This window comes from Leptosomus discolor, chromosome 8 (genome assembly GCF_034619465.1).
Source record: "Leptosomus discolor isolate bLepDis1 chromosome 8, bLepDis1.hap2, whole genome shotgun sequence".
Lineage (NCBI taxonomy): Eukaryota > Metazoa > Chordata > Aves > Leptosomiformes > Leptosomidae > Leptosomus > Leptosomus discolor.
The window spans coordinates 11,064,306-11,088,856 of record NC_141398.1 but is presented as its reverse complement, the minus strand read 5'-3'; the positions used below and the strand labels follow the sequence as shown (position 1 = coordinate 11,088,856).

General features: G+C 40.2%; 1 protein-coding gene across 4 annotated transcripts in view; it reads left to right on the top strand.

The window, feature by feature from the left end:
- FHOD3 (formin homology 2 domain containing 3) overlaps window positions 1-19,476 on the top strand; it is a 386,715-nt gene extending 367,239 nt beyond the window's left edge. For all 4 annotated transcript variants that reach the window (XM_086468856.1, XM_086468855.1, XM_086468854.1 and 1 more), the window contains 3 exons: window positions 2,009-2,180; window positions 4,457-4,618; window positions 19,394-19,476. In XM_086468856.1, the coding sequence (XP_086324982.1) occupies window positions 2,009-2,180; window positions 4,457-4,618; window positions 19,394-19,476 (417 nt within the window). The remainder of the gene's footprint in view (window positions 1-2,008; window positions 2,181-4,456; window positions 4,619-19,393) is intronic.
- Window positions 19,477-24,551: the final 5,075 nt, after the last annotated feature.

Sequence of the window (24,551 nt, the reverse complement as noted above, 5' to 3'; positions counted from 1 at the left end):
CATGATAGCTACATTCATAATAAAACAATTTATTGGTTTGAGGACCATCTATTGTGCAATGCAATTTTTGTTCAGCATTACAGCTTTCTTCAATTTGTTGAACATAAACAATGTGGCTTGATGCTCGCTGTTTCATAATGGCAGTTGTTTGCTCAAGAGGCCGGGGTTTGGGCATTAATTTATGGCAACATCTGAAATGTAAAGGAGTGAAATAAAACTTCAGGCTATAGAGCTTCTCCCCCAGCAATGATTTGCGCTGAAAGAAAATTACATGAATTAGCCTGTTTATGCCAACATTTAACTAACCAGTGTGAATACTAACTAACAGCTATGTGAAGAATGTATCATTTGGGTTGTTTTCTGAGATGATGTTGTTTAGCTTTACAACCCATTGTGTATAAGAGAGTATTCTTAGTGCAAAAATGGCATGCACTTTCCATAGAAATTTCCCTTTAATGTTTTTCTCTCTTTTTGCATGTGAAACTGTAGCACTTGCATACTTTCCACATCAAAATGTTGTGAGCTAATATCTTAACAAGAAAACAAACTTCTCACTAGCAAAAATCATTCTCACACTGATATATTTAGCTCAGTGCCTTGTAGGGATTATTGTTTTGCTACTCAGTTAACTTGCTATCCTACCCCAAAAAGTCATTATGTTAAAATAGAATCATCCTGTCATTGATTTCCAGATTAAATATTTTCAATTTGCAGTCTTGACAGCTCTGGGGACTCAATCAAAGTTCTGAGAGTAGAGCCTAGTCTTTTCTTCCAATTTACCATTCTCTGACAGAAAGGTCCTGCAAGTTTGCATCCCTTTGACTGGCTCAGTATCATCAAGTGAATAATTAATGTTGTTTATTATGCAATAGAAGAAGGGAATGCAGCACACCTTCTTTCATCTGCGCTGAATTCATTGGAATAAGAAAGATTAAAAGGAAAAAGAGAACATGTTTCAGTTTCCGATGCTGGACTGATATAACTGAGAATACTGAGGGGTGGTATTATCTGTTGATGCATGTTTGCTGTTGACAGAGCTGGTATTTTCTGCAGCCATGTGCTTCAGCCTTTCTGTATATAAGAACAGTGGAGCGAATACCAACATCGCAGCCCTTTCTAGGCAGAGGCTGGGAAGGGAGAGCAGCCTGGCAGTACACGCTGCTCTTCTCCTTAGAAAGTATCCATTTCTGCTGTTTTCATCTGTTTCTAGATGGTTGTTTTCAGTAACCGGTGGAGCTGCTGCATCCGTGGCTGTGCGTGCCCAGCTAATGTAGCTGCTGTTGTTCACGTAGTCGTGGTGACAGCGAAATCATGGGGGGGCTGGGGAAGCAAAGGGCAGATTCCTAAATCTCTTGTAAGGTTTTGTTTGTTCTTCTAACTGCTGACTGCAATTTTTGTGTTTTGGCCATGAAATAATTTGGCTGGGTGTTTTGGGACCAGGGATTTTTTCAGCGTTACTGATAAAGTATTTTAAGGTTACTTGTAGGTATTTGTGTTTTAGAGAGGTTTGAGAGTTTTCTATGCAGCAATGCAGAGAGGCAAGAGGGAAAGGTCTTCTTTCCTAGACCACTCTCCCAGTTTTGCCTTGTTACTGAAAGGGGATTGTACAGAAAAAAAGCAATTTCTTATTTGTGTCAGGTCTCATGCTGTCCCCCTTGGTGTCGTACCTGACCCCAGATTGGGCCCAGCCTGGGTCAAAGGTTTCAAAGCAAGTCTTTGCTTTGTACCTTATACTCTCAGACAGAAAATCCAAATTATGAAGCTCGAGCTAATGCATCTGGTTTTCCTCTGATTGTGTCTGCTCTCTGCTGTCGCCCTGTTTCCAGTTATTTCTGCTCAGGGTGCATGCTCTGGGAGAGGAGCAACTATTGTCTGGCTCTTTTGGGAATAGCTGCACTCCAAACCAAGCCCGGGAGGACACTTTCCTCCTTTCAATTCACAGTCAAAATTCTGCCCTATTCTCCCTGCTGTTTTCTGTTAAAACAACAAATTTGTTTCCCTCCTGCAGTCCGGCAAGTTTTCCAGCAGCTCACCCCCCTGCCAGAGCCAGCCCCAGGGGCTGCAGTACGCCGAGGATGCTGCAGAGCACGAGAACATGAAGGCCGTGCTGAAGACATCCTCCATCAGCGGGGAAAGCACCACGGCGCTTGGAGTCCGTACACGAAGCCGGGCCAGCCGAGGTAAGTGCCAGAAGTTTCCTTTTGGCTGTTTTTCTTGTGGCACGGTAGCCACAGAGTGGCCCAAACACAGCTTGTGGCCCTCTTGCTTAGCACTCGCAGCTAAGCAAGACCCTGATGGTGTTTCCATGCTGAAAGTGGTGATTGGGGCATGGGGATGTAGAAGAATTTGCCTGAAGTTTTAACACGTGGATGACAGCCCAAGTTTTGCCTGGGGGCATTAGGAGTCCAAACCTGTGGAAATTCTCACCTCTCCACCCACCATGAACTTGTCTGCCCACTAACGCCCAAATTTTTATTCTTGTTCTCATCACAAAAGCAAAGTGGGCCATCCAAGGAATCAGTAATGTGGTTTTCTTTCCTTTGTTTCTATAGAGGCAGGTAGAAAGTAGCAATTCAAACTGAAGTAAAAAGGCCTTGCAGCATTTTAGGAATGATTGGGGAAAGGAAAATGGTTAGGAAAAAGATGATTAATCTTTTAACCACTTCCCTGCTAAACTGAAAAAGTCATAGATGAAGTGGAGACTAGGAGCATAAAAAGCTGCTGTGGATGGCCCTGCATCTCCTTGCTGTCCTGACAGATAATTTTCTCTGAGGTCCATGGCGCTCTGCTGTTTCCAAGTGTCAGCATGGGTGATTGCTGAGAGCTGACAGGGAGGAAATGAAAACCTGACTCAGCCCACTGATTCCAACACCTGATACTCTGACAGAAGAGCTCACTGGTACAACCATTCTTGGCAATGAGATAGCCTCGGTTTTTGTCCAAAACATGATTCGCTGGTACACCTCTTCATTTAAGCAGCCACTAAACCACCGACTTTATGCTAAATCATTTTACAGACACTGGGTTCACCAGTTTATTTTCTTTCGTCTTCCCCTCACCCCCTCCCATACACATGACACTTGGAAGACGGTTTTGGAGTAAAGGTGATGCACCAAAATTCAAATCTTCAGTTTTCTGTTCCGGTGTTTCTTTTCCCTCACATCTGAATATCTTACACTTTCTTGATTCTTTTTTGATACCGCTGATAGCACATGCAGAGCATCCACCACTAAGTCTGTGTGGGCGCAGTTTATTAAAAGCTTGAAACCATGATCCTGTCTAATTTAGAGGTTTCACAGCCCTAATGTAAGAAGCAAGTCAACTAGCTAAAGTACAAAGATGAAATAGTTCAAGCGGCACTGCCACAAGCTGAATAGCTGAAATAATCCATTGAATGCTGACGAGCAGCGTGTCCTGATAATGCGTCAGCTTGTGTTCCCCTGAAGAACAGCAGAGGCAGAGGATGGGTGAGCCAGGCAGAAGCTTGTCAGGAGCACTATTGTGATGCAGCTGCTCTTGACAAGAGCAAGAAGACAAGCAGCAGGGCAAAGTGCTAATCAAAGCTGTTTGTTGACATCAGGGACACAAGAAGTGACCTCGCCAGTGAATTTTTAGCTGCTTGCAATTCTACCACACCCACTCTTTTGCAAAGCTTGCTGTCAGTGTTCACACTACATACTAGCCTTCAAATTTTTTAAAAACAAAAAGCACACGGAGCAGTAGTCTGTAGTGGAGGAACCCAAAGATGTGTCTGACGCAGCTCTCTGGAGTAAGGAGTGCCAGAGCCTTGGGTTTGGAGACATGGCTCACGTGTTTGTTTGTGGTTTTAACCAAAATTGCTTATTTAGCTTTTCAGCTTGCCAACGACTCTTGCTTTTCTGCTCATAACAGAGCACACACAGTTGTGCCAGGACACATACAGCTTTGGATGAGAGGGTGAATTCTTCATTGGGAAAGGGACAACGAGACACTTTTTGCCTTTTTCATGTCTTCTTTGCGCTAGGCTGTGATACAGATGCTCGGAAATTGATCCTTTTCTCTTTTGGTACAAAGGACCTGTGTTGCTGATTTGCATCAATCTCTAACATGCGCCATGTCTTCTAGTCTCTGTGTCACAGGAACAGAGGGAAACATGGCCCCACAACACTAGGAATCCTTGGCTTATAGACAGTCCCAGGCAGGCATTTGCCAGTTGTATGGTCAAGAATAAGACTCTGAGGCTGAAGGGAATAGAAAATTATAATTGCATTTAAGCTCTCAGTTCTCTGCTGATACAGCAGAGAGTCTAGGGTATTATTTAGAAATATTCTCCATTAGGCAGAGACTTCTACTTTGGCCAATTTGAAGTAGTGATAACTGAGCTGGCTGTTGTAATTCCCAAAAAAACCCAATTGCAAAACCAAAGTGATGCAAGAGACTTTGTGTCTTCTTTTCCCTCAATGCTGGACTTTTCCAGGCCGTATCGGTTCATGGAATGCTGGCAACGACGATTCACCTAATGCAACGGATGACGCAGCAGATGAGATCATGGATCGCATTGTCAAGTCTGCCACCCAAGTGCCAAGCCAGCGAGCGGTGCCTAGAGAGAGGAAGCGGTCACGAGCAAATAGGAAGTCATGTGAGTGTATGGCTATTGCATTTCTCAAAATAAGCAAATGTGCAGATATTTGTGTATATCGGTGTGGGGACCAGGCCTTTAGTAGGCAGACGTGCATTGATAGTTCATAGACGCTTGAGTGTATACTTTTGACTGGCATATATTCCTCTCACTATTGTTTAAACAGTGTTGTATGCAGTGGGTGACTGTCTGCTACAGAACTTGAAATTTCCTTAGCAGTAAGGGAAGAATGGTTTATGGTGCTTTAGAGCTGGTGACAGTACTTATTCATAACTAGAGAAGTCAGATCAGGACCTCAAATGGAGACTGCTTAAAATGCTGTAAGGTACCATGAACTGGCATAAAGATTAATAGTTGTATCTGTAGCTGAATTTATTCTTAGAGCAAAAAGTAGTTTGAGATATTTCACCTTTTAAAATCTTTCTCTCTCATGCTGTGTACTATCCTTCCGCAGCCCTGAAAACAAAATGTCTACTGCTGCTTGGCTGCAAAGTGGTTATAGAGGAGCTTAACTTCCACTGGGAAGAAAAGGTAGCACATTTATAAGGTGGTCTTTCAACGGTGTAGTGTGGCCAGAAGGCTGAGCTGTGGCACTCAAGTTTGAGCAATTTGATTTCATGCTGTAGTAAATAAAATGTTTAAGAGGTGATGATTTTTCTGGGTTGTTTTTTTTTTTTTTTTATGTGCAGAGACTACTGCGATTACTATGAGAAGGATAAGTACCCAAAGAACATATGATTTTAGTGTTTAATGTCATTCACCATATGTAGCTTTTTGACTACCTTTCCATCCATCTTTTTAGCATTTCTGGGAATTTAGGACAAAGAGGAGACAACAACAGTGAGTGAAAAATCACACAGATTTTCTTTTTTGTCGAATTATTCTAGCATAGTGGGTGATCAAAAACATTTGGTATAAACAGTGATTGCTATAAATTAGCATGTGCTGAAAGTGTAATCACTTTCCCCAACATGCTAAGAAAGGAACTTCTGCATGTGGCAAGAGCAAAAGCAAGGTGAATACTGTGGTTAGATGAGCCAGACTCGAAGCAAAGAAAATGAGCTGACACTGGATTGTCTGTCTTACTTTCCGTCATACACTGTGCCGTACCTCTTTGTGGCATCACCTTCTGCTGCTTCCCACTTCCCACACGGTTCTGGTGTTCTGCACATGCTGACTGCCCTAGTTGGCTTGTGCATATCAAATAAACCTCTTGTATGTTTACCTATGTCCACGGTTTATCCCATGCTAAAATATTTCCTCTGTTAGCAACACTACCTTCATGTACACATACCAAAAAGTCTTATTTCTGCTTTTTACCAGGTACCTTTTTCCCAAGAAAGCACTTGCTGCAGGAAAAAAAAAACACACAAAAGACCCTAGGATAATTATTATAAAGAACAATGTATTTTTCCATGGACTTGGCTTATATAGTCAGTAAAAACATTAACAGGGATTAAGCATTCAGTAAATGTTAAGTTTGGGCTGATTTCGATTGTAATTAATCACGATAGAATCCAGCTCTTTTGCTTGTTTGTTCTTCAAGATCTGGATGAGACTCTTAAGTGGATTAAAAGGCAGTTTCAAAACAAACATAAAGTTCAGTAGTTTAGCATCCCTTTCAGCTGACATGTGCTGAAAGAAAGTGTGAGTATCTTAACTGAACTGTTTCTCTTCGATAGATAGTCAATATACCTGGATGATGAATAAATGAAGTAGTGTAGCTCTAAAATACAGTCAGCTGGGCTGATAATGTGGCACCACCAGGAAATGAACAGAGACGAGGCCTTGTCAATGCATGGTGTGAGTTAGGCGAGCAGATCTTCCAGGTAGAAATATAACATAGGTCCTCCATAACATATTAGAAAGTAGATTTTTAGACATACTTCAGTAATTTAGATTAGCAGATACTATGATAATTATCTGCAGAGCAGAGACCCTATTATCTGATGGGTTTGATTCACCACCTTCAGTCTTCAGGCTCCCATACACAGCTTTTGGCTTTTGCCATGAGCTTGGTATTCGATCTATTCGTGGACATCAAAGCGAAAGTCAGTTGAAAGGAATGATTTTCACTGTGCAACACGTTGCATATGTCTCATTGCTTTCAGTGCAGAACTGAAAATCTTGTTAGGCTTACTTAGCATTCAGCAAAGATTTTAGTGAACCTGAGCTGAGATACCTGTTTTTACCAAATCAGAAACCCAAAAGATTTATATGCAATTGCACTGTAAACATTTCCTGTGGTCCAGTTAGAAGGTTCTTATGGGCAAGGGATTTTTTTTGGCCATGAAAAAGGACAGGAAAAATGTGAAGTAAAAAGCAAGTGATACTCAAGTCATTTATAACTAGGAGAAAACAGACACAGGAATATGGAAACAGTTAAGTTAAATTCTAGTAACAGTTGTAATGGGAAAATGAGACCTTTTGACGTGTTTGAATCATTTTAGCTTTTGTAATTGTTGAGCAGCATGACTGTATCTGGTATGCAGAGGGCTTAGTTAGATATTAATGACTTAGATGAGTTTGAACTCTCAGGATAATCAGCAGAACTATAAATCGGGAGGAGGAATAAGGCAGTGAGTCATCCAACAAAAGACAGATGGAAACGTCTGTATCTGTTGGTTGAAGATATGAAGGGTCAGTGAGAAATCCAGCTATGACTGAAGTCGACTGAGACCTAGTAGGAAGGAATATGTTCAGTGGGAGCTGAAATGGACTACAGAAGGCTAAGGTACATGGTAAGTGCGTAACAACTGGGTTCCTGTGATGATCAGCAAAGACAGAACTTGATTCTGTGCTAGACCTTTATGCAGTAGAGGTTTTCAAAGATAAAATTTGGCATTTAAGAAGTACAGTAACCAACTGAAAGTCATTGCCTCATGACGGGTGTTGATGAGTGACCTGCCGACCAGACATGGTGGAGCGGTGTTATATATGAGGAAACAACCTTACAGTTGTATTCATTCATTAGAAGCCTCATCAGGAAGCCACAAGATTGAATAAGCCACAGAAACTGAAATGCTCTGTCACCCCTTGAGGTAGTTGTTCAAAGACAGCTTCAAGGCAAGTTGCCATGGGAAGCCTTTGCTGTTTTTTTTCTCTCTGATGTCTTTACTCTGTGTGTAAACAATAGACCCCAGCCTCTAGAGATGTCAGTTAAGTGTATTTTAAAAGCATACAATACAAATTAGGTTGAAAGTATACTGTTTCTGTTCTTGAAGACTGAGGGCAGCTTTCTGTGAGAAAAGTTTTTATAACATTATGGGGAGCTGTTCAACTTAGCAAAGAAATAAAAAATAATATAATTAGGATTGTCTGGTACTCCCATAAGGTTAGGATGACCTTCACAAATGATGCCATAACAAACAGTGAGTGCAAAGGAAAATTGGGATAAGGAAGTTTTAAGAATCACTCTATTTGATAGTCCAAATTCCAATGAATACAATTGCCAAAGTTAATTTTAGCAGCTTACAGAACAGTATTACAGGCATTGAACCAGTGGATTTGGGGAAATAACAAAGAAACTGTCTGTATGAGATCACTGAGATTTCAAAAAACAGTCAAGAAAGGAGGCTGTTTAATACAGAGAGATGGATTAAAAAATTTAGTATGAGTTAGATAAGCAGAGTTTGCTGAGAAGACTACAAGAAATGAGGTAAGAGAAGAAATTATATAAAGAGGAATAGGGCTGCTTAGAAAATCCTGTTCCTAAATGAGTTTCATACCATCATGAACCAGCCTGTGCCAATTGCTTCAAATTGGGGGAGAAAAAAAATAGGTCTTACAGCCATGGCAGCTTTCTGGCAGCGGAAGGCACGTGAAGACTAGCAGTATCATCCAAAATTTTACTTAAGCACGTTTAATTAAAAGAACCCCCTCAAAACTCCATAATAGACAAATGGGAAGATAATGCTGTTTTCCTTCTTGTCCTGGCTGTTTATTTAAAACATCCATCCCCTAACATAAAATAAATTCTCTCAGGATTGGACTCTTATGGAGGTGCCATCTCTTTGTTGGCCTCATTGATGGATGGATCTGCCAAAGTAGAACGATACGATTCCCATGAGTCAGCATCACGAAAAATCATACTCCGGTTTCATAATCGTGCATAAGCGTATGGAAGGTATTTGCACTAATTCTGGCGTACACAGAGCACTACTTGGAAATGTTGAGCCAAACAGGGCTGATTTCTGACCTCTGAATGGCCATGGCAGGGTTCTGAAGAAGGACCAAGAGAAAATTCTAAGGATTCGTTACCTTGCTGAAGTGCTGATTAAGCCACAAGGTAGCAAAACCAGACCAGCTGACTAGCGCTTACCTTAAGGTTAAAACATGAACCTGCAAGTGTCTTCCTCCTCCTTTATGAATTGTTAGTGTTAGCAGCCTTCACGCTTGAAAATTTGTTTTCTGGCTTCCTAAAGTGAAGGCAGTGGTCAAAGAGTAGAGATCCCAACACGATCTTGCCAACAATTATTTCCAGATGACTGCACCAGGGAAATAGCTATTTAAAGATGGCTTGACTATACAGCACGGTTTGCATCTGGATCTTCAGCTCACCCTGAATGGTAAACCATGATGTAGGGTCCTGGTGTGACTAATATTTGATACCGAGTAACACAGTGGTGGTTGTATGGGATTCTGCTGGAGACACTGCACGAGGACATTGCAAAGCATGTTTTCCGCCATGTTGTTTTACTTCAGAGTGTCTCTCTGTGTGCACTCTTCTCTTAGATTTTATTAAAATTGAAAATCTGCTTTAGATTTGAGTTACAGAAATGGGTTTAGAGCAGATAATAATTGAATCAGAATTTAATCCAATATTCAAATGAGACGACTTGATCAAAATTAATTGTGACATTTAACAAAGAGAGACAAGAGACATGAAAATGCCTTGTTCTTTTATTAGGCTTTGGAATCACACGATAGCCTAATAATATGCCCTATGACTGACCCTTGAGATCTGCAGACATCTCATAAGGATTTATTGATTTATTTGCGTAGTGACTTCTGGGGAGTAAAAAATTCTTACAGTCATTATGCAGAAATGGATCTGAGGCACCACCCACGTAATCTACTCACATGAGTAGACTGTGGAGGAGATGGGAATTGAGTCAAGATTACCTGAAGCCTAGACAAATAATCTCCAGGCTGGTGATTTAAACTTAACTACAGAACATCCCATGTCAAGTTATTTCATACTAAATTCCACCTTCAGTAAAAGTGAAATAGGAGTTAGCACACTGTCATCAGGTGTCAAAACATAGGAAAGAACTCTGCCAAAGGGCCAGGCATGGAGACAAGCTTTAGACAGGTTTTAGTAACAGATGCAGTGCTGCTTTGGAATAAACATGTCTGTAAGCAAGCAAAATACTAGATGGGAGACTATTTGAATCCAAGGGTGTGTAATTTTTGTTTGGCATTCATAGGGTGCTTCAGTTAACTTTTTCTTCTTTTCTTTGTTTTTTCATTATTTTTCATTTTCATGTCTCTCCACTTACTTTTTCTGGCTATGAAAAGATACAGAAGTGCCAAAATACCAGGAGGGAGACTGTTCTTCTGGTATTTATAGCCTGACTAAAAGCAGGAGTTAATGGAAATTATGCTTTTAAAAAAATAAAAACCTTACAAGAAGAAAGTCTATATAAAATGCTTTAAAGGCAAGCAGCTTCGCTTAGAATTTGTAGCTAATAATTTGGTATTTGAGTAACTGGATCCTAACAGGAGTCAGAGGAGGGGGCAGAGTAATCTAGTAAGTGGTGCACATTTAGCAACAATTCTTTGCATTTAGAAAAAGTAAATGTGTCACCGATGTTGTTCAGTATCAAAGTCTGTTTGTCCTCACACAAAGTACAGAGCCTTCAGAAGGTCAATACCCAGTTAATAAAAATCTAATTATTGAATGAAAACAGAACACGAGATAAAGCACTTAAAACTCTGGCAGCTGGAAGGTTATCTCCACTAGATGCCAAGATAGCCAGTGTCTTTTGGACGCCTTTTAAGTGTAATGCCTTCTTTCATCCTTAGGATGGCAAGATCTTTGCAAAAGAGACAGAACGAAACTCCATGATCTGCAATAAATAAAAATCCAAACACTAAATAAAAACTTAATAGTAGTTAATGAATGAATGAATAATACAGTTGACCACAGTAAGCTGTAGAAATTGGTGCACCTTATCAAAGTGCGGCCTATGTCATCTGTGGCAGAAGCCAACATGGACAGCTGTAGGAGCTGGTTCCATATTTTCAGTTTTTGTCAATTGTAATTGATGACATACATAATTGGATTGTTGATATTAATGCCATTTCTAAATGGGTACGTATTTATGAGTGTTCAGTTTCTGCTTTACAATGTGTATTACATTTCTTTTTATAGTTTCTTTTAAAATAACTGATCTTGACAGACAGAGGTAGACACTCCGCTTTTTAGCTGGTCAAATGTATAGTGCCTATGTATTTTGTTGGCAGCCTCCATGAGTTTCAAACTGTATCTTTCATATCTCAAGTTTTGTTCAAGAGTGTTTGTCTGGTCCTAGCACTGTGAAAGTGAAATTGCAATCATTCTGTACAGTTCTACATCACATAGCCTTCAAAGCAAAAGGTTTTTTGAAAGCCTGGTTTAAAAATCCAGTAACAAAAATTGCTTGTAAAAGAGGCTTAAATTCGTTTTCCAGTCACTGTTTTAGAGGAATCTATGAGTCATTTCTATGAGTTTTATTCTGATACAAATTATTTGTTTTGGGGCTCCTATCCTAAAACTTTCTGCTTGAAACAGCTTTATCTTTTTTATGTAAGGAAAGTCAGATATAAAATTAACCCAGGCTGCACCATTAAGTACATTCCTTAACTTTGCATTGGACTCCAGTACCAGTATTTAGGGATACTGTGGAAATCTAGTAGTTGCTCAAAATTGAGCAGCATTGGTTTAATACAGCAACTGAAAAAAGGGTAAGAAATCATTGCACTGATCTGGGAAATCAGAACTAAATTTACAAAAAATATGTATCTTTTTATCCCTGTTTATTTCAGTTCACAGGGAGAAGACAGAGATGTTGAACAGTACACAGACATTCACATGCACATGTATGTTTTATTACCCAAGCACAGAGGACATGGTGTAGGTACAAGGAGAAAACTGCTGCTGTAATGGGTTGTCCCCGTTTTTAGAGTGGCTGTCACCTCATGGGATTAAATGCCTGCCCAGACATGCTGCTCTGTGGAGGAAGAGGTAGCCACTGCTCAGACTTTGCTCTTTGCAAAGAGCACATCCTGGCAGCAGGTGAAGCCTGTGCCCCAGCAGGATCCTACAGCCTAGGCAGACGCTTGGCACATCCTTGTGCTGTGTCTCCAGCACTGGGAGAACCAAAAAAGAGGGAGTGCTCTGCAGCGTCCCATGGGCTTCTAGACAAGGATTTACAAGTGCTGAAATTTTCTGGACAGCTGCTCTTGGCCAAATGGCACTTTCTTTATTGCAAGAAAGAACAAGCTGAAGGTAATGTCAGAGAAACTGGTGGGAGATGGGCAGCTGATAAAGAGCAAATGATGTCAGTATACGTAGGAAATAAAGCTGTTCATGTTCCCGGGTCACAGAATATCAGTATTGACATTTTCTATCTAAATAGTTTTCTTATAGTATACACTTTTGGCACTTTTTCAACTGTAGTTCTGCAGAAAAAAACTAATGTTACTTCATTTATTTGGATCTTACAAGAGATACAAATAGTTATTTTCACTTTTGCCAGTCTGCCATGCACTGCGTCAATGAATTCATCTACATTACCCTATGTTTTCATGTTAGGTGGCATATTCTAAAGGTATATTTCAAGACTTTTGAATTCTCGTCACATGATTCATTCTCAAAAGTGGGATACATAAGTTTTAAGCATTAAAAAAATATGTCTGGTTGGGTCGCACTCTGTTAGCCCTCAGTTTATAAGTTGTGTATTTTGTTTGTTTTCTTTCTGTAGTAGAGTGTCTTTCAAGTTTCCCTCCAGTCAGTAATTTAGTCCTTATTTACATCATCCTTCCTGCCTAAAAGATGATTTTCAGCATGCAAGTAAGAAATCAGCAACAGTGAGATGCTGGCTGACAAGCTCACAGAGTTGTTATGGAAAGCGCTTCAGGTGAGACCCAGAAAAGACAGGGAAGCACAGGGTTGCTTTTCAAGTTGCCTTGCAAAAGAAGTGCAGTAACAAAAGCCATCTCACATGTGGCTTTCCAGAAGAGCATCGCGATATCACAGCTGCCAGAGAGAGCCCTCTGCTGCCATGAAGGAGTTTAGCACAAGGATCTGTGAAGGCAGGAATTAGGCTACGCTTGGGTGTGGGTGTCAGATGTGTTTGGAGGGAAGTCTGTCTTAGAAAATGACCAGAAATGGTTCACACAAAGCTACTTTGAATTTATCTTGCCGCAACAATATGTCAAAAATGATATCTACAATATGGCTTTCTCTAGGCAGAATAACATCACCTGATTAGCGTAATTACAAGATTGTTTTGATCATAGTTATTTTTAATCTGATGGGCTCATAGAGTTGATGCCTTTTACTGTTTTATTTCCCAGCATGGATTCCTAATGGGGATAATTAATTTGTGTTCCACAGAGCCCAAGTGGTCACACACAGTCACGCTCTTCTGCCGAGTCACTCTCCAACAGACAGCTCTGCGTTCCTCAGCCTGAGCTACCCCCTTAGTGGGTCATTGTAAAATTTCAAATGGAATGTAAAGGCTACATGCCTGAAACACTTGTGTTAGATGGCTTACTTTCTGTATCCCATCTCCTGCCTTTTTTCTGTACATGCATTGTTAATGTATAGTCTGGTCTTGAAAATAGTATGTGGTGCTTATATGCAGACTCAGTTGTTGGTGAAGCTAACATATGCTTTTGATGCTTTACCTGTTAATAGTGGAATCACTTCTGACTGGTGAAGTTAAGTGGGAGAAATTATGAAAGAGACAGCAGCAGGATTGCTTTTAGTAGTGACTTTTTACAGTGGCATTCACAGAAGTCCTCAAAATTAGGAGGTTTTTGTCACAGAAGGCTTTCAAGGAAGGAGTTAAATCTTTTCTGCTTTACTGTTGGGACTATGTAAATGATGATCTGTGAAATACATAAAGTCAGAAACTTTAACAGTTTCAACTACATGTGAAATACTACTTGAAAACCAGTATGTTCTTCGTGAAGCAGGTTCTCTAAAGCAATGTTACTTATTGTTCCCTATAACGTAAGCCACCTGAAGATGAAACACAAGTTAAACTTTCCTTACAAAATGTTGCTTTGTCCTTTTCCACTGCTAGACTCCTCTTTATGTCACAGCCACTGTAAATTATATTTGGAGATGGTTGTGAACTACAGAATTTTTTGTTAGGAGAGACTTGTGCCATCTGTGAAGTGTCAACAGGACTCAAAACAAAGCTGCAGGGCAATAATAATAATATATAATAATACACTGTTTCCTGCAGCTTTCTGTGTGGCTGACCCAGACAGAGACGTCATTTCAGTTGGCTGTACTTCTTCAGAGAAGTGCCTGATAAAATCCCAAAATTCACCTACAAATCCCTGTAAGAAAACCTCTACACATAATGTTTCAGTATTTTTATTAAGTATTTAAGCCTACTTGTATTAGGCAATGATATATTCATAACTAAACGTAAGTACAACTTATATAGATAGTGACATAAAACACAAATGCAGAAAAGGATTAAAATTAGAGAATGTGAGCAAGACTGTCTAGATTGAACTTCTGAGTTGCAAATTGCCATTGCTGTACTCATTGGAGTAAAGTCCAAGAGACTATGTTAAATGTAAATATATGAGAAAATAGACGCAGTTTGTGAGCTGGGTACGGACAGGTAACAGAAAATAAACCTAAGACACATGAAATGAAATGGGATAATAGCACTGGCCTGTATTGCCTCTTATAATCTGCCCTTCCTGCTGTCCTCGCTGTGTAATTTACAGCCACCTGGAATTTTCTTCATTCCAAATGGGAAACTTGCAGCTGCATTACCTTTGCAGTTGGGCCCAGAAGAAAGTTCTGTGGCTGACACATCTTTGTAATAGGAATGACTGTAGTTCTGTGACTTCTTGAGCAGAAGAATGGTCATATCAATTCTGCATTTCAAATGACTCATCCATATAAGTGTAGACACACAAGCCAAAAGCCATTGCAAATGCAAGAATAAATGGCGCCAGTCAGACTGACCTTTACTGTTTGTTGCATCTGAAAAAAAAAAAGGTAGGGGGAGAGGAAATTAGGAATGCTATTTGCTCTTTAAAAAAACAACCGAACCCTAGTTAATTATATTCTCTTACAAAGCTACACTTAAAGAATTACTCTTTTTTAAAGCATCCCCAGTATACTGTGAGGGCTATGTATCTGTGTAGCTTTTGACCCTACAGGCAGAGTCAAATTCATCGAGTTCATCATAAGCACACTGCACTCTGCCAGGATATCAAATAAAATTCTAGATTTCCCAATTAACAAAAAATATCTTGACCTCTGACCCCAGAAAAACAACATTTAGTTTCTTGGTTATGGGATCTCAGCAGGCCTTGCTTGTGACAAGAGTAAAAGTTATTTTCTCTCTATGTTATGTTTCTTCAGCAAATTTTTTACAAATTGCTTAAAGAACCTAAAAGGTCATTTGAAAGTCTTATTTTTATTGTCACTGCCTCCAAAATACATTCCATAACTCAGTTTAATGTGATCTGCAGCAGGCCAAGAGTTTTACAAGCCAAGATATTATGTCTAGTCCAGTCAGAGACACAACAGAGTTCATTGAAGAGGGGAGAGTGAAGATCTAGTTTGAGAAATGTAATTTCGCAGTGCCTATAAAACGCGGAAGGAAAATGTCTCTCTGCATTCAATTTTGATGACTGAACGTGTTCATGACCTTTCCTAAGGTAGAGGAACCCTACCAAGCAATTTATGAGGAAATAGACAAATGTCTGAGGACATCTGTTTAACATCATGTCAAGATAAGGTTCACCTACCTCCCAGAGTCCCTGCTCCTGTAGATAACTTTTTCCTGGCTTCGTCACCCAGAAGCCTCCATAGTCCACAAGCCAGTGCAGAGAATTAGTGGGGCAGGAACTTGTTCTTGTGTTACTACTGATACCACATCTATCCACTGTGTCTCCAGATGAGGAAATGTACTGTAAGTTATTTGCACATATTAGTTGTCATTTTCATATAGAGACCCTTTATCAGGCCACTTCCATCCCCCTAAGTACAAAATAGGTCAAACTACAAGTGGATTCATCTGTGTCAGACTGACAAGAATTCAGTCATTTGAGTCTGGACCATGATTCTGTCAGCTGTTATCCTTCTGGTTGCCTGTTGATGGTGGAGAGCTTTAATCTTGCCAGTAGTCACAGAACTTCGCAGTATTTGGCCCCACACACTTAGTTTATACAAGTCAGCGGCCATCAATGTTTATGGGAACCATTCTGTCACTGAAAAGATTCTTCACATCTTTCCTTTTTATTAACTATTTTCTTGCCAATCGCAATATGACCAGCAAAGTCCCACATTGTTTGGAGCTCTTTTCTCCTAGCTGCTGGCCTTAAAAGCTTAGGTCACTGCAATATCTTAATTCCAAGTTATCTTTCTCTGTATTATAAGAGAGCTGAGATAAGTTCGAACAACAAACTGAGGTATGCAAAGAGACTTTTGTTTAATTACAGCTGCATGCTTAATTACAGCAATTCACTCAGTATTGTCATTCCTATTTGTTTTGCAGTGGCACAAAAAGTGCAATCCTGGGGTTGGTCTCCATCATGTGACTCATACAGCGAACCCAGAACAGGGCACTTGTCCTTGTCGCATGCTGCATACAATATTTCTGGTTTTCAGTCATCTGAGGGTTATACACGAGGTCCTCAGACTAAGAATTTAGTATGTTTGATAGGTAGTATCTGGGGATTCAAACAGAAATCTTACTCATATAAAGAAAAATCCTTCGTTTTCTTCCTTGTTTTTCCATGAAGATGGTTTCTACCATGGTATTTTAAGTCCGGATTATCACTTCTCAATATAAACTCCTGTAATTTTCTTCAGAGAGATCTATATGTTATTGTAAATCTGTTTAGCTTTTCCTGGTAAACTACTAATCCTGTAACTCAGGGTGATGGAGGAATTTAAACAACTGTATTCTGCTCGATGGAAGTTACAGAGTCACACATTTCTCTTTCAGTTGTTAGAGTCTCAGCCCCAGTTGTTTCTGCAGTAGTAATTGTACTGACATAAAGAAGGTTACATTGTCATAAATAAGACCAGAATTTTGGTTATTCCAGTACCGGCATTAGCAGAGCACCTCAGTTACTATTAAATGTTTGCAAACAGGAATAACAATTGCCTGTTCCCTCACTCTTCCTGTCTTACCATCTGACAAGAAAAATAGATTTGTTTTACAGTGGTTATTGTGCTCAGGTTGCAAACATGAGTAATTGTGGTCTGAGAGCTGGGGATATGTGTGAGAGCAGTCATGAATACATTTGGTTTGACACTTCTGCAAAAGTGTCTAAAATGTGGAAATCTGTTCTGCATTCAGTTTCCCAGTTCGCTTTTGCCTTCAGTGGGAAGATGTAATGTCGTCTAGACAGCCATCCTGTGAAAGTTTGGTCTCCTGTGCACATATTTCTTCTCCTTGGTTCAACAGTATAGCTGCTGTAAATAATTCATGTCCACAGAAGAGGAATACTCTCTTAGGGAGCAATGTCCAATCCTACTTTGGGTCTAGTGACAGACACTTTTGTCTGGTCTCCTATAAGCTCTTCTGAAAATCAATTGTATTAGTCTATGTTAACATGACTTTACTGTTTGGTGGCCAAGCTCACTATGGTCTGCGTTTGGCTGCATGTTATAGAGGGTACAGAATAAAACGTTCAGGGGAGAGGCAGCGCAGGCAGGTAAGCAGGGGAACTGCACGGCAAAATCTTTGCTTTTAATGAGACAGAAATGTTTCTGCTGCAGCTGTCTTACATTTGTTCTTTCACTCCTGATATAGTTCATTTTGATAAAGAAATAAGCGTTGGGTGGTCCACTGACCAAGACCCTAAGGTATTTCATAGCTCATGTCGAGAAATTAACATTTGTCACTGTGGACGTTTGGATATCAAATTTGAGAGGTATGAAAAGGTGCCAGTGGTGAGGACTGACTCAAAAGTCTGTGTCGGGTATTCTGCATCATGGAGACCAGAGCATTTTTTGAAGTGTTTTGCTCTTCTGGTAGTACATTTTTAGTCTTTCTTAATCTTAGCTTTATCAGGTGCATTTAACCTTATACTGCTTTAAGCTAAGCATCATTAAACTTGGACGATGTTGCTGATCAGTATTGTACGAAAAAGTGGGTATCATAAAAGGCTGCCATGCAGGACTCTTAGTGGTGTTTAGTAAGTATGCAAATTCTGCAGGAGAAAGGACAGGGCCTTGAAGAAAAACTTTCAAGTAAGGGTTTGATAGTGGAGGAACAGTTACACATGTGGCATTCCCAGCTCATTTGGTTAACATCAGTAACTGATGAAAGTGGTTTGACTATCAAACATAGATCAGAGTCATCCTACCTGCATGGTATCAAATGTTGAACTACACCATATTTTCCCTTTCTCTTATCCTCTTGTTTTCTATACTGATCCATTCCCTCCTCTCACTCTTGCTAGACCCTTGAGTATGACCACCCAGTTTCAGTTACATGGACTGAATATCTTAATAAGTTAGAGGTCTTAATTGTGCTACATTATAGCAGTGCAGGAAGCCCTTAACCTTTGTCTGCATTTGATTTCTCTAAGGGATTCCTCTAGACTTCATTATTTTGGGGCTCTGAATATATTTTGTACAACATAAAGTCATTGTTTATGCTTTGCATGCAGCTTAAACTTCTGAACGTGCATTTTGTACTTGAGGAACATCAAGCGTGGAGTGAACACCCCATTTGTGTCTGGAACTAAAGCCCATCCACCTGAAAATTATGGCACCAGAAAAACTAGGAGGACACTAATGCCCAGTGTGTGCACTCACATAGTCACTTGTTTCTGAATAAAAAAGGCGTCACAAATTTTAAAAGTTTTATGCCAGGGCTAGTGTTCAGAACACTTCATAGAAATTTAAGAAACAAGATTTTGGCCTAGGTTTTTCATGTAAATTCGACTAAAACATTGCAGACTACAAACGGCAAAGATGACACAAATGGGGCTAGGGTAGGAGAACATTACAGAAGAAAGGGGAGCATGTGTGAAGACAATAGTTTTAATGATTTGAATCAACTATAAAATAGTCACATTTTTAGTCTTTTAACTTTTTGGGTTGGTTTTCTTATACCTTTAAAGGGTCATATAGGATTTAATAGTGTTATAAATTCAGTTGAGCCATATAAAGATCCAAAAGCTGTTTTAAAAAATTGTTATAAAACTATAAAGTAATAGGGCAGATGATACTTTTTATGGACTGAAAAATGATACAATTTCAGAGAAAAAAAAAATCTTAAAATTCTGTGGTATTTTTCCTTAAAATGCTAAATATCAATGACAAATGTCTTTTTGCCTGACTGTTTGGAGTTACTGATGCTCCCATAGATTTGGCATACGGCATTATTCAGTATTTCTGAACTTGAGGCCCTGAGTACATAGCAACTTTTGATTTGACTCAGCTTGCATGTTAACAGGGTTTTTTTCAGCTGAAAGTCTTGTGTAATTATCGCTTCTAATTGCATTTTCTTTGGTTTTGGTTTGTTTTTTGGGGTTTTTTGCCTGCTTTTGGAATTTATGACCATCCAGTGAGAAGGACACTAAAGAGCGGACTGACACCAGAAGAAGCCAAAGCACTGGGCCTCATCAGCACCTCTGAGATGCAGGTTTGACGTCCCAGAGGTGGCGACAAGAAGGAGCCGTTCATCTGAAGCACACAGGCTGACAACCTTTCGGTGTGGCATTGACCTGCCAGCCTCCTCTGCTGCTCCAAACATCCCATCCTCTGCTAGTTTGATTTTAATAAGCAACAAGAAGTGAAACCCCACAGCCAGGGCAGAAGAAGGATGTGCTGCAGCTCAGCACGACATCCAGACAGTAACTGAGAAGGTGTTTGAGTGCTTGTAGGTGAAAGCGTATGGCGGCTTCTTTCATGGCGTGTTGATGTGGGTAGGAGGGGGCTCCCTCTGAGTTATCTGTCATGTGAGCTGTGTTTATGTTGGGTTTCCTTCTGCCCTGTTTTAGTCATTGTAAATGTATGGAATTTTGTCAATGCAAGGAACAGTCCCTTAAAGAGACAAAATAACTCCTGTTGCAGCAACCCCAATTTTCCTGAAGCAGATTCATTAAGCAAAGATTCACAGTCTGTGCAACCCTGTGGTTTGTTTGGGTTTTTTTATTATTTTGCCACCAAAGAATGTAAAAATGTATGTGTACCTTTGTATATGTACAGAATGAATGTGTGGACATGTGTGCGTGTATCTATACACAGACAGTCATGGTGTGAAATCATGCTTCTGCTGAAGCTAGCTGGGCCACCATTTTCGCTCTGGGGCCTTACCGTTCCACCTGGACAGGAGGAAAAGAATGTCTTTTTGTAGGAACTCAGTGTTATTCAGTGGGATTCACCCTAGGGGACAGGAGTTGACCTGCAATGGAAGTTAAAAGTTTAGGATCCCGAATTCATGTGTATTCATACACACTCATACTGTACATAGCAGCATGCACATAGAGGAGAGGACATGGAATACCTCCCTCTTGTTGAGCTATGGCTGTACTGTGCATTTGTACAGTTTCAAAGAGATCTATGCCAACAATTTTACATACTAGATAAATGCATTGGGATGCTAAGCTCAAGAAGTTTTGTTGACTTGCCTGTGCCCTTCATGCTGCTTTTCTCTGCTGCAAGGTAATGTGGTGGTGATTTTATTTCAAATTAGTGGATCTGAATATGAAATGGCCCTGCTAAAAGCCTGCTGTGTTTTTGCTGTTCTTTACTCCTTTTTTGTGATTATCCTTGGTGCAAGTGGAGAAGGTGCCACAGTGAACACTCCAATATATTTGCCATTATCTCGCTGTTTTATAACTGACTTTTATAACTGCCCTCAGCATGTGTGTTTGAAGAACCTTCAGTCAACTCATCTGCCTTTAAGTGGACATACACAGGAGTGAAGATGAATTGAACAGTCACCCTAGCCAGTGATGAAGCATTTTGAAGAGAACTGCAAATAACAATAACATAAAAGGGAACTTTTTAAGCCAAAGTCTGTATGTGACTAATTGATCCTCAAGGATGCACAAGAATAGCTCTTTCCATTGCCTTAGCCTCTAAGATGAAGGGTGTGTCTGCGTAGCAGTAACAGCTGAGGCTTTCTTCAAGCTAGTTGACTGGGGAACCAGTGCAGTAGGGTAGCTAGTAAACTGGGTTTAATGTTGGCTGCAAAACACTTGAAAAGTAGGATTAATTAATAGTCTATGCTGGGCTTGTAACGCCACAGCTATGTTGCTTCTGGCACCCAAGCTAGGTCAGGTAAGTCAACAAGTTATTCTACTCTGCTCTCATTAAGGACAGGATGATCGCTGAAGATTGTTCAGGATAGTTGAACCAAACACAATAAACCTTTGAAACCTCAGTCATCTGTCGCATCACACTGAGCACAGCATCCAAGAGACGAGAGAACCAGGTAGCTGATAACACTGCAATGAGATCTGTGGTGGAACATCTTATCTATGCTCTCCCCCTCTCGATCATAACATTTCATTCTTCATTTGCCATTGCCTTGGATTTTCACATGTCAAAGTCCGTGGGTAAAAAGTCACTAATGAGCAAAGATAGCATTGAGTTTGATCTGGTTTTCCCCTCAGATTGTTAAAAAAAGTCAATTGTACAAAGTGGTAGAAGGCAATAGTTGTGTAATTAATAAAATGTGTTGTGTATTTGAAAGCTGTGAAAAGGAGGAAGCTGGTTAGGAAACAGAAGGAAGTGGCATAAATTAATATCACTGTAAAATAAGAAAGACCTACAAGCATCTGGATTTTAAAGTGGATGTTTGTGTGCTGCTCACCATTACGGACTTTTTAAATCTCTCGTAAGGAAGCTTAGAACAAAGAAATGAAGGTAATGGGGGTTTGTGGAGGTCTTAGAGTTCTGAAACAAGAGGAAGACACCCTGAATGTAACGGTTATGTTGAATATATACTGGTTAAGCGATGAAAAAAGCCAAAATGTAACAAAATGCATTTATGTTGATAAAGGTCCTATATTTGATTGGAGGGAGAAAAATCAAACAAGTTTTTAAAACTGAATATTTTAATTAAAATATGCTGAATGTGCAAAGTAGGTGGCTGTTGGTGACCATGTGCTAGTAGAAACAAATTTGTGTTTCATTTAGACATAGTACAGCATCTGTGTCTGAAACATAACATAGCTGATGAATTACTAATAGTTGGGCATATGTATTTTCCAGGAATTGTGCAAATGTTGTGCAAAACGTCATATACTCCTTATCGAGGAGAAAAATTAAATATGGGGAGTAGGGTTCGAATAAGTTCAGGAAAAAAGCTGGTTTCTTTCAGATTCTCTGGATGCAAGTGTCTTACATGTGAAGCATATTCTTCCTTGTCCATTTTTCCGTTATGTTTGGTTTTCTCTATTTTTGCCCAAGTTCCTGCTCGCTATCTGTAAAACTGATAGCAATTTTTTATGAAGGATAACTTGGTCTTGTTATGCAGTAGTACACAGTAAGATTAATTCCACTGTCCTCAGTGTTTATTGCAACAAGATCATCAAACACAGTAACAATGCAGTAACTACAGAAAAGATTTCCATTTTGGTTCGTGATAAAAATGGCCAGTGGCCCAATGTGGTGATCTGTAAGGTGGCAGTATTTCCTCCGGAGTCTGCTAGCATGTCCTGACTGTGGGAATAACATTTGTTCCCCTTCATCTAGCTATGGATTCCAGATTAAATGGAGGAATTGGTTATATTTGCCTGCCTTTGTCTGTCTAGTCAGGTTGTAACCTTCAGGATTTGAGTTGCTGCCTGCCCCTCCATCATCAAAAGAGCCCACCATAAGGATGTGACAGTTGTTATAAAATGTGAGATATGGATTGTTTTTGTGACAAATATAAAGGTCTGGGAAACACGATGTAGTAACACATGTTCCCATTTCTCACTTAGAGATCCATGAAGGCTATTTTTAAACACTTGCAGCCATAATAACTACCTCTCTTCTCTTTCTCATAGTACCAGTCAGCTACAAATGTAGTGCCTAGAGTTTTGTATCTCCACCAAGCTCTCAGAGTCACTGCTGGTGTTCATTTCAGCACCCATCTGCTGCCAATAACTTGTCTGTCTACCACCATAATGCCTTCCTGATTTGGATGCTGAGGTAAACTTCAGCGTATGAAATGGCCGCCAAAGGGAAGCTATCCTAATTTCCCTTCATCTCCCTTGGTCTTTAAAAGCAGACAGCATTCAAATACTTTATATTCCCTTGCTCCCAACTGAGGGATAACTTTCAGTAGCAGTTATGTGGCTGCGGTGAAGAAACACCCCCAGGGATTGCTGTGTGCCACAATCAAGAGTGAAAGATCCCTCACAAAAATTAAATTCATCACTCTTCACCTTTCAGTAAGGCCAGGCACCAGGCTCATGGATTCCAGATGTTTTATAGCTCCTTGGCTTCTACATGTGACCCTTCTGTTTGATAGATCCCTGCCCATAATCCAAAATCAACAAAAAAATGGTGTTTTAATGAGGGTCTTTCTTGTTCCCATAAATACTGGAAACAGTGTCAAAAGTAGTTTTCAAAATACATTTCTTTTTCTCTTTTGACCCCCTTTTATTTTAAATCTCTGTAGTGATTGAATCTGTCGACAAAATAAGGCATCAGATTTATAGATAGACAAGACTTTGACTTTAATTTAATAGGAAGTCACATGTGAATATCTAGATAAGAGTTCATGCCCCGATTTAACAGAAATTTGGAGTCAGAGTCTTGATGTAGCTGAGCAGCAAGGGTCTCTGGCAAGGTGCTCCATTCTCCTCAAGGTACTAGACAATGTGGCAGGACAGCACCTTAAATCCCCAGAGTGCTATGCTCTAAACGTACCCTGGTGAATGCTAAAAGCCATTGAAAAGTCACAAGTGAGGACTGCAACATCTACTGCAAACCTAAAGGGCACGATGCCACTGTAGGTGCAGTAAATGGTTCCTCTTGCCAGGCCTCCGCTCTACACCAGCGTGTCCCTGGTAGCGTCACAACAGCAAGTGTCCATCCAAGAGGCTTTAGGAACTATTTTGCCGATGGTAGTAGTCTTGAATGCGGGTGTGTGTACGCTGTGTGGTTATTGTTTTTACAATGCTTTGATTTCACTGATGAAACGGGGACAAGGCGGCAGCCTACCAGTTTCACATCCTTTAGCCTCCTGCTACGACACGGAGGCAGGCGCTCGCGCTGCCTGCCTTTTTCTAAAGGATGTACAGGGACGTGGTGTCAGACAGAAGCACGAGCATTTCCCCCTCTCTTTTTCACTCCTGTACCCTCCTCTCGTTACCTGCGAGGCGGGTTGTGGGTGCGCGCACAGGCAGAGCCTGACCCTGTGCCGCGTTGGGATGATGGCTCTGCGCTTCCAGCGTCAGGATGCCAGAAACACTTCCCTAAGCTGTAAGGACTACGACTGTTGATGTTTCTCTGCAGGGAAAACTGCCAGGTACTTACAGGCTCTGAAAGAAAATAAACTGAAGCGTTTTTGAAAAAGAAAATGTTTGGTTATAGAGCACTGTTGAAAATTGTTTGCAAACACTTGAACAACACGTAAGGCCTACCTTCCTTTTTTTTGACTGGGACAGCAACTGGCTCAGTTGGCATTTCAGATGCGATCCCAAGAGGTTTTTGGCAAGCAATTTAGTAGTTACATAGCAAGTAATGCAAGGCGTTTCAGAGATGTTGTATAGTTAATGTTTA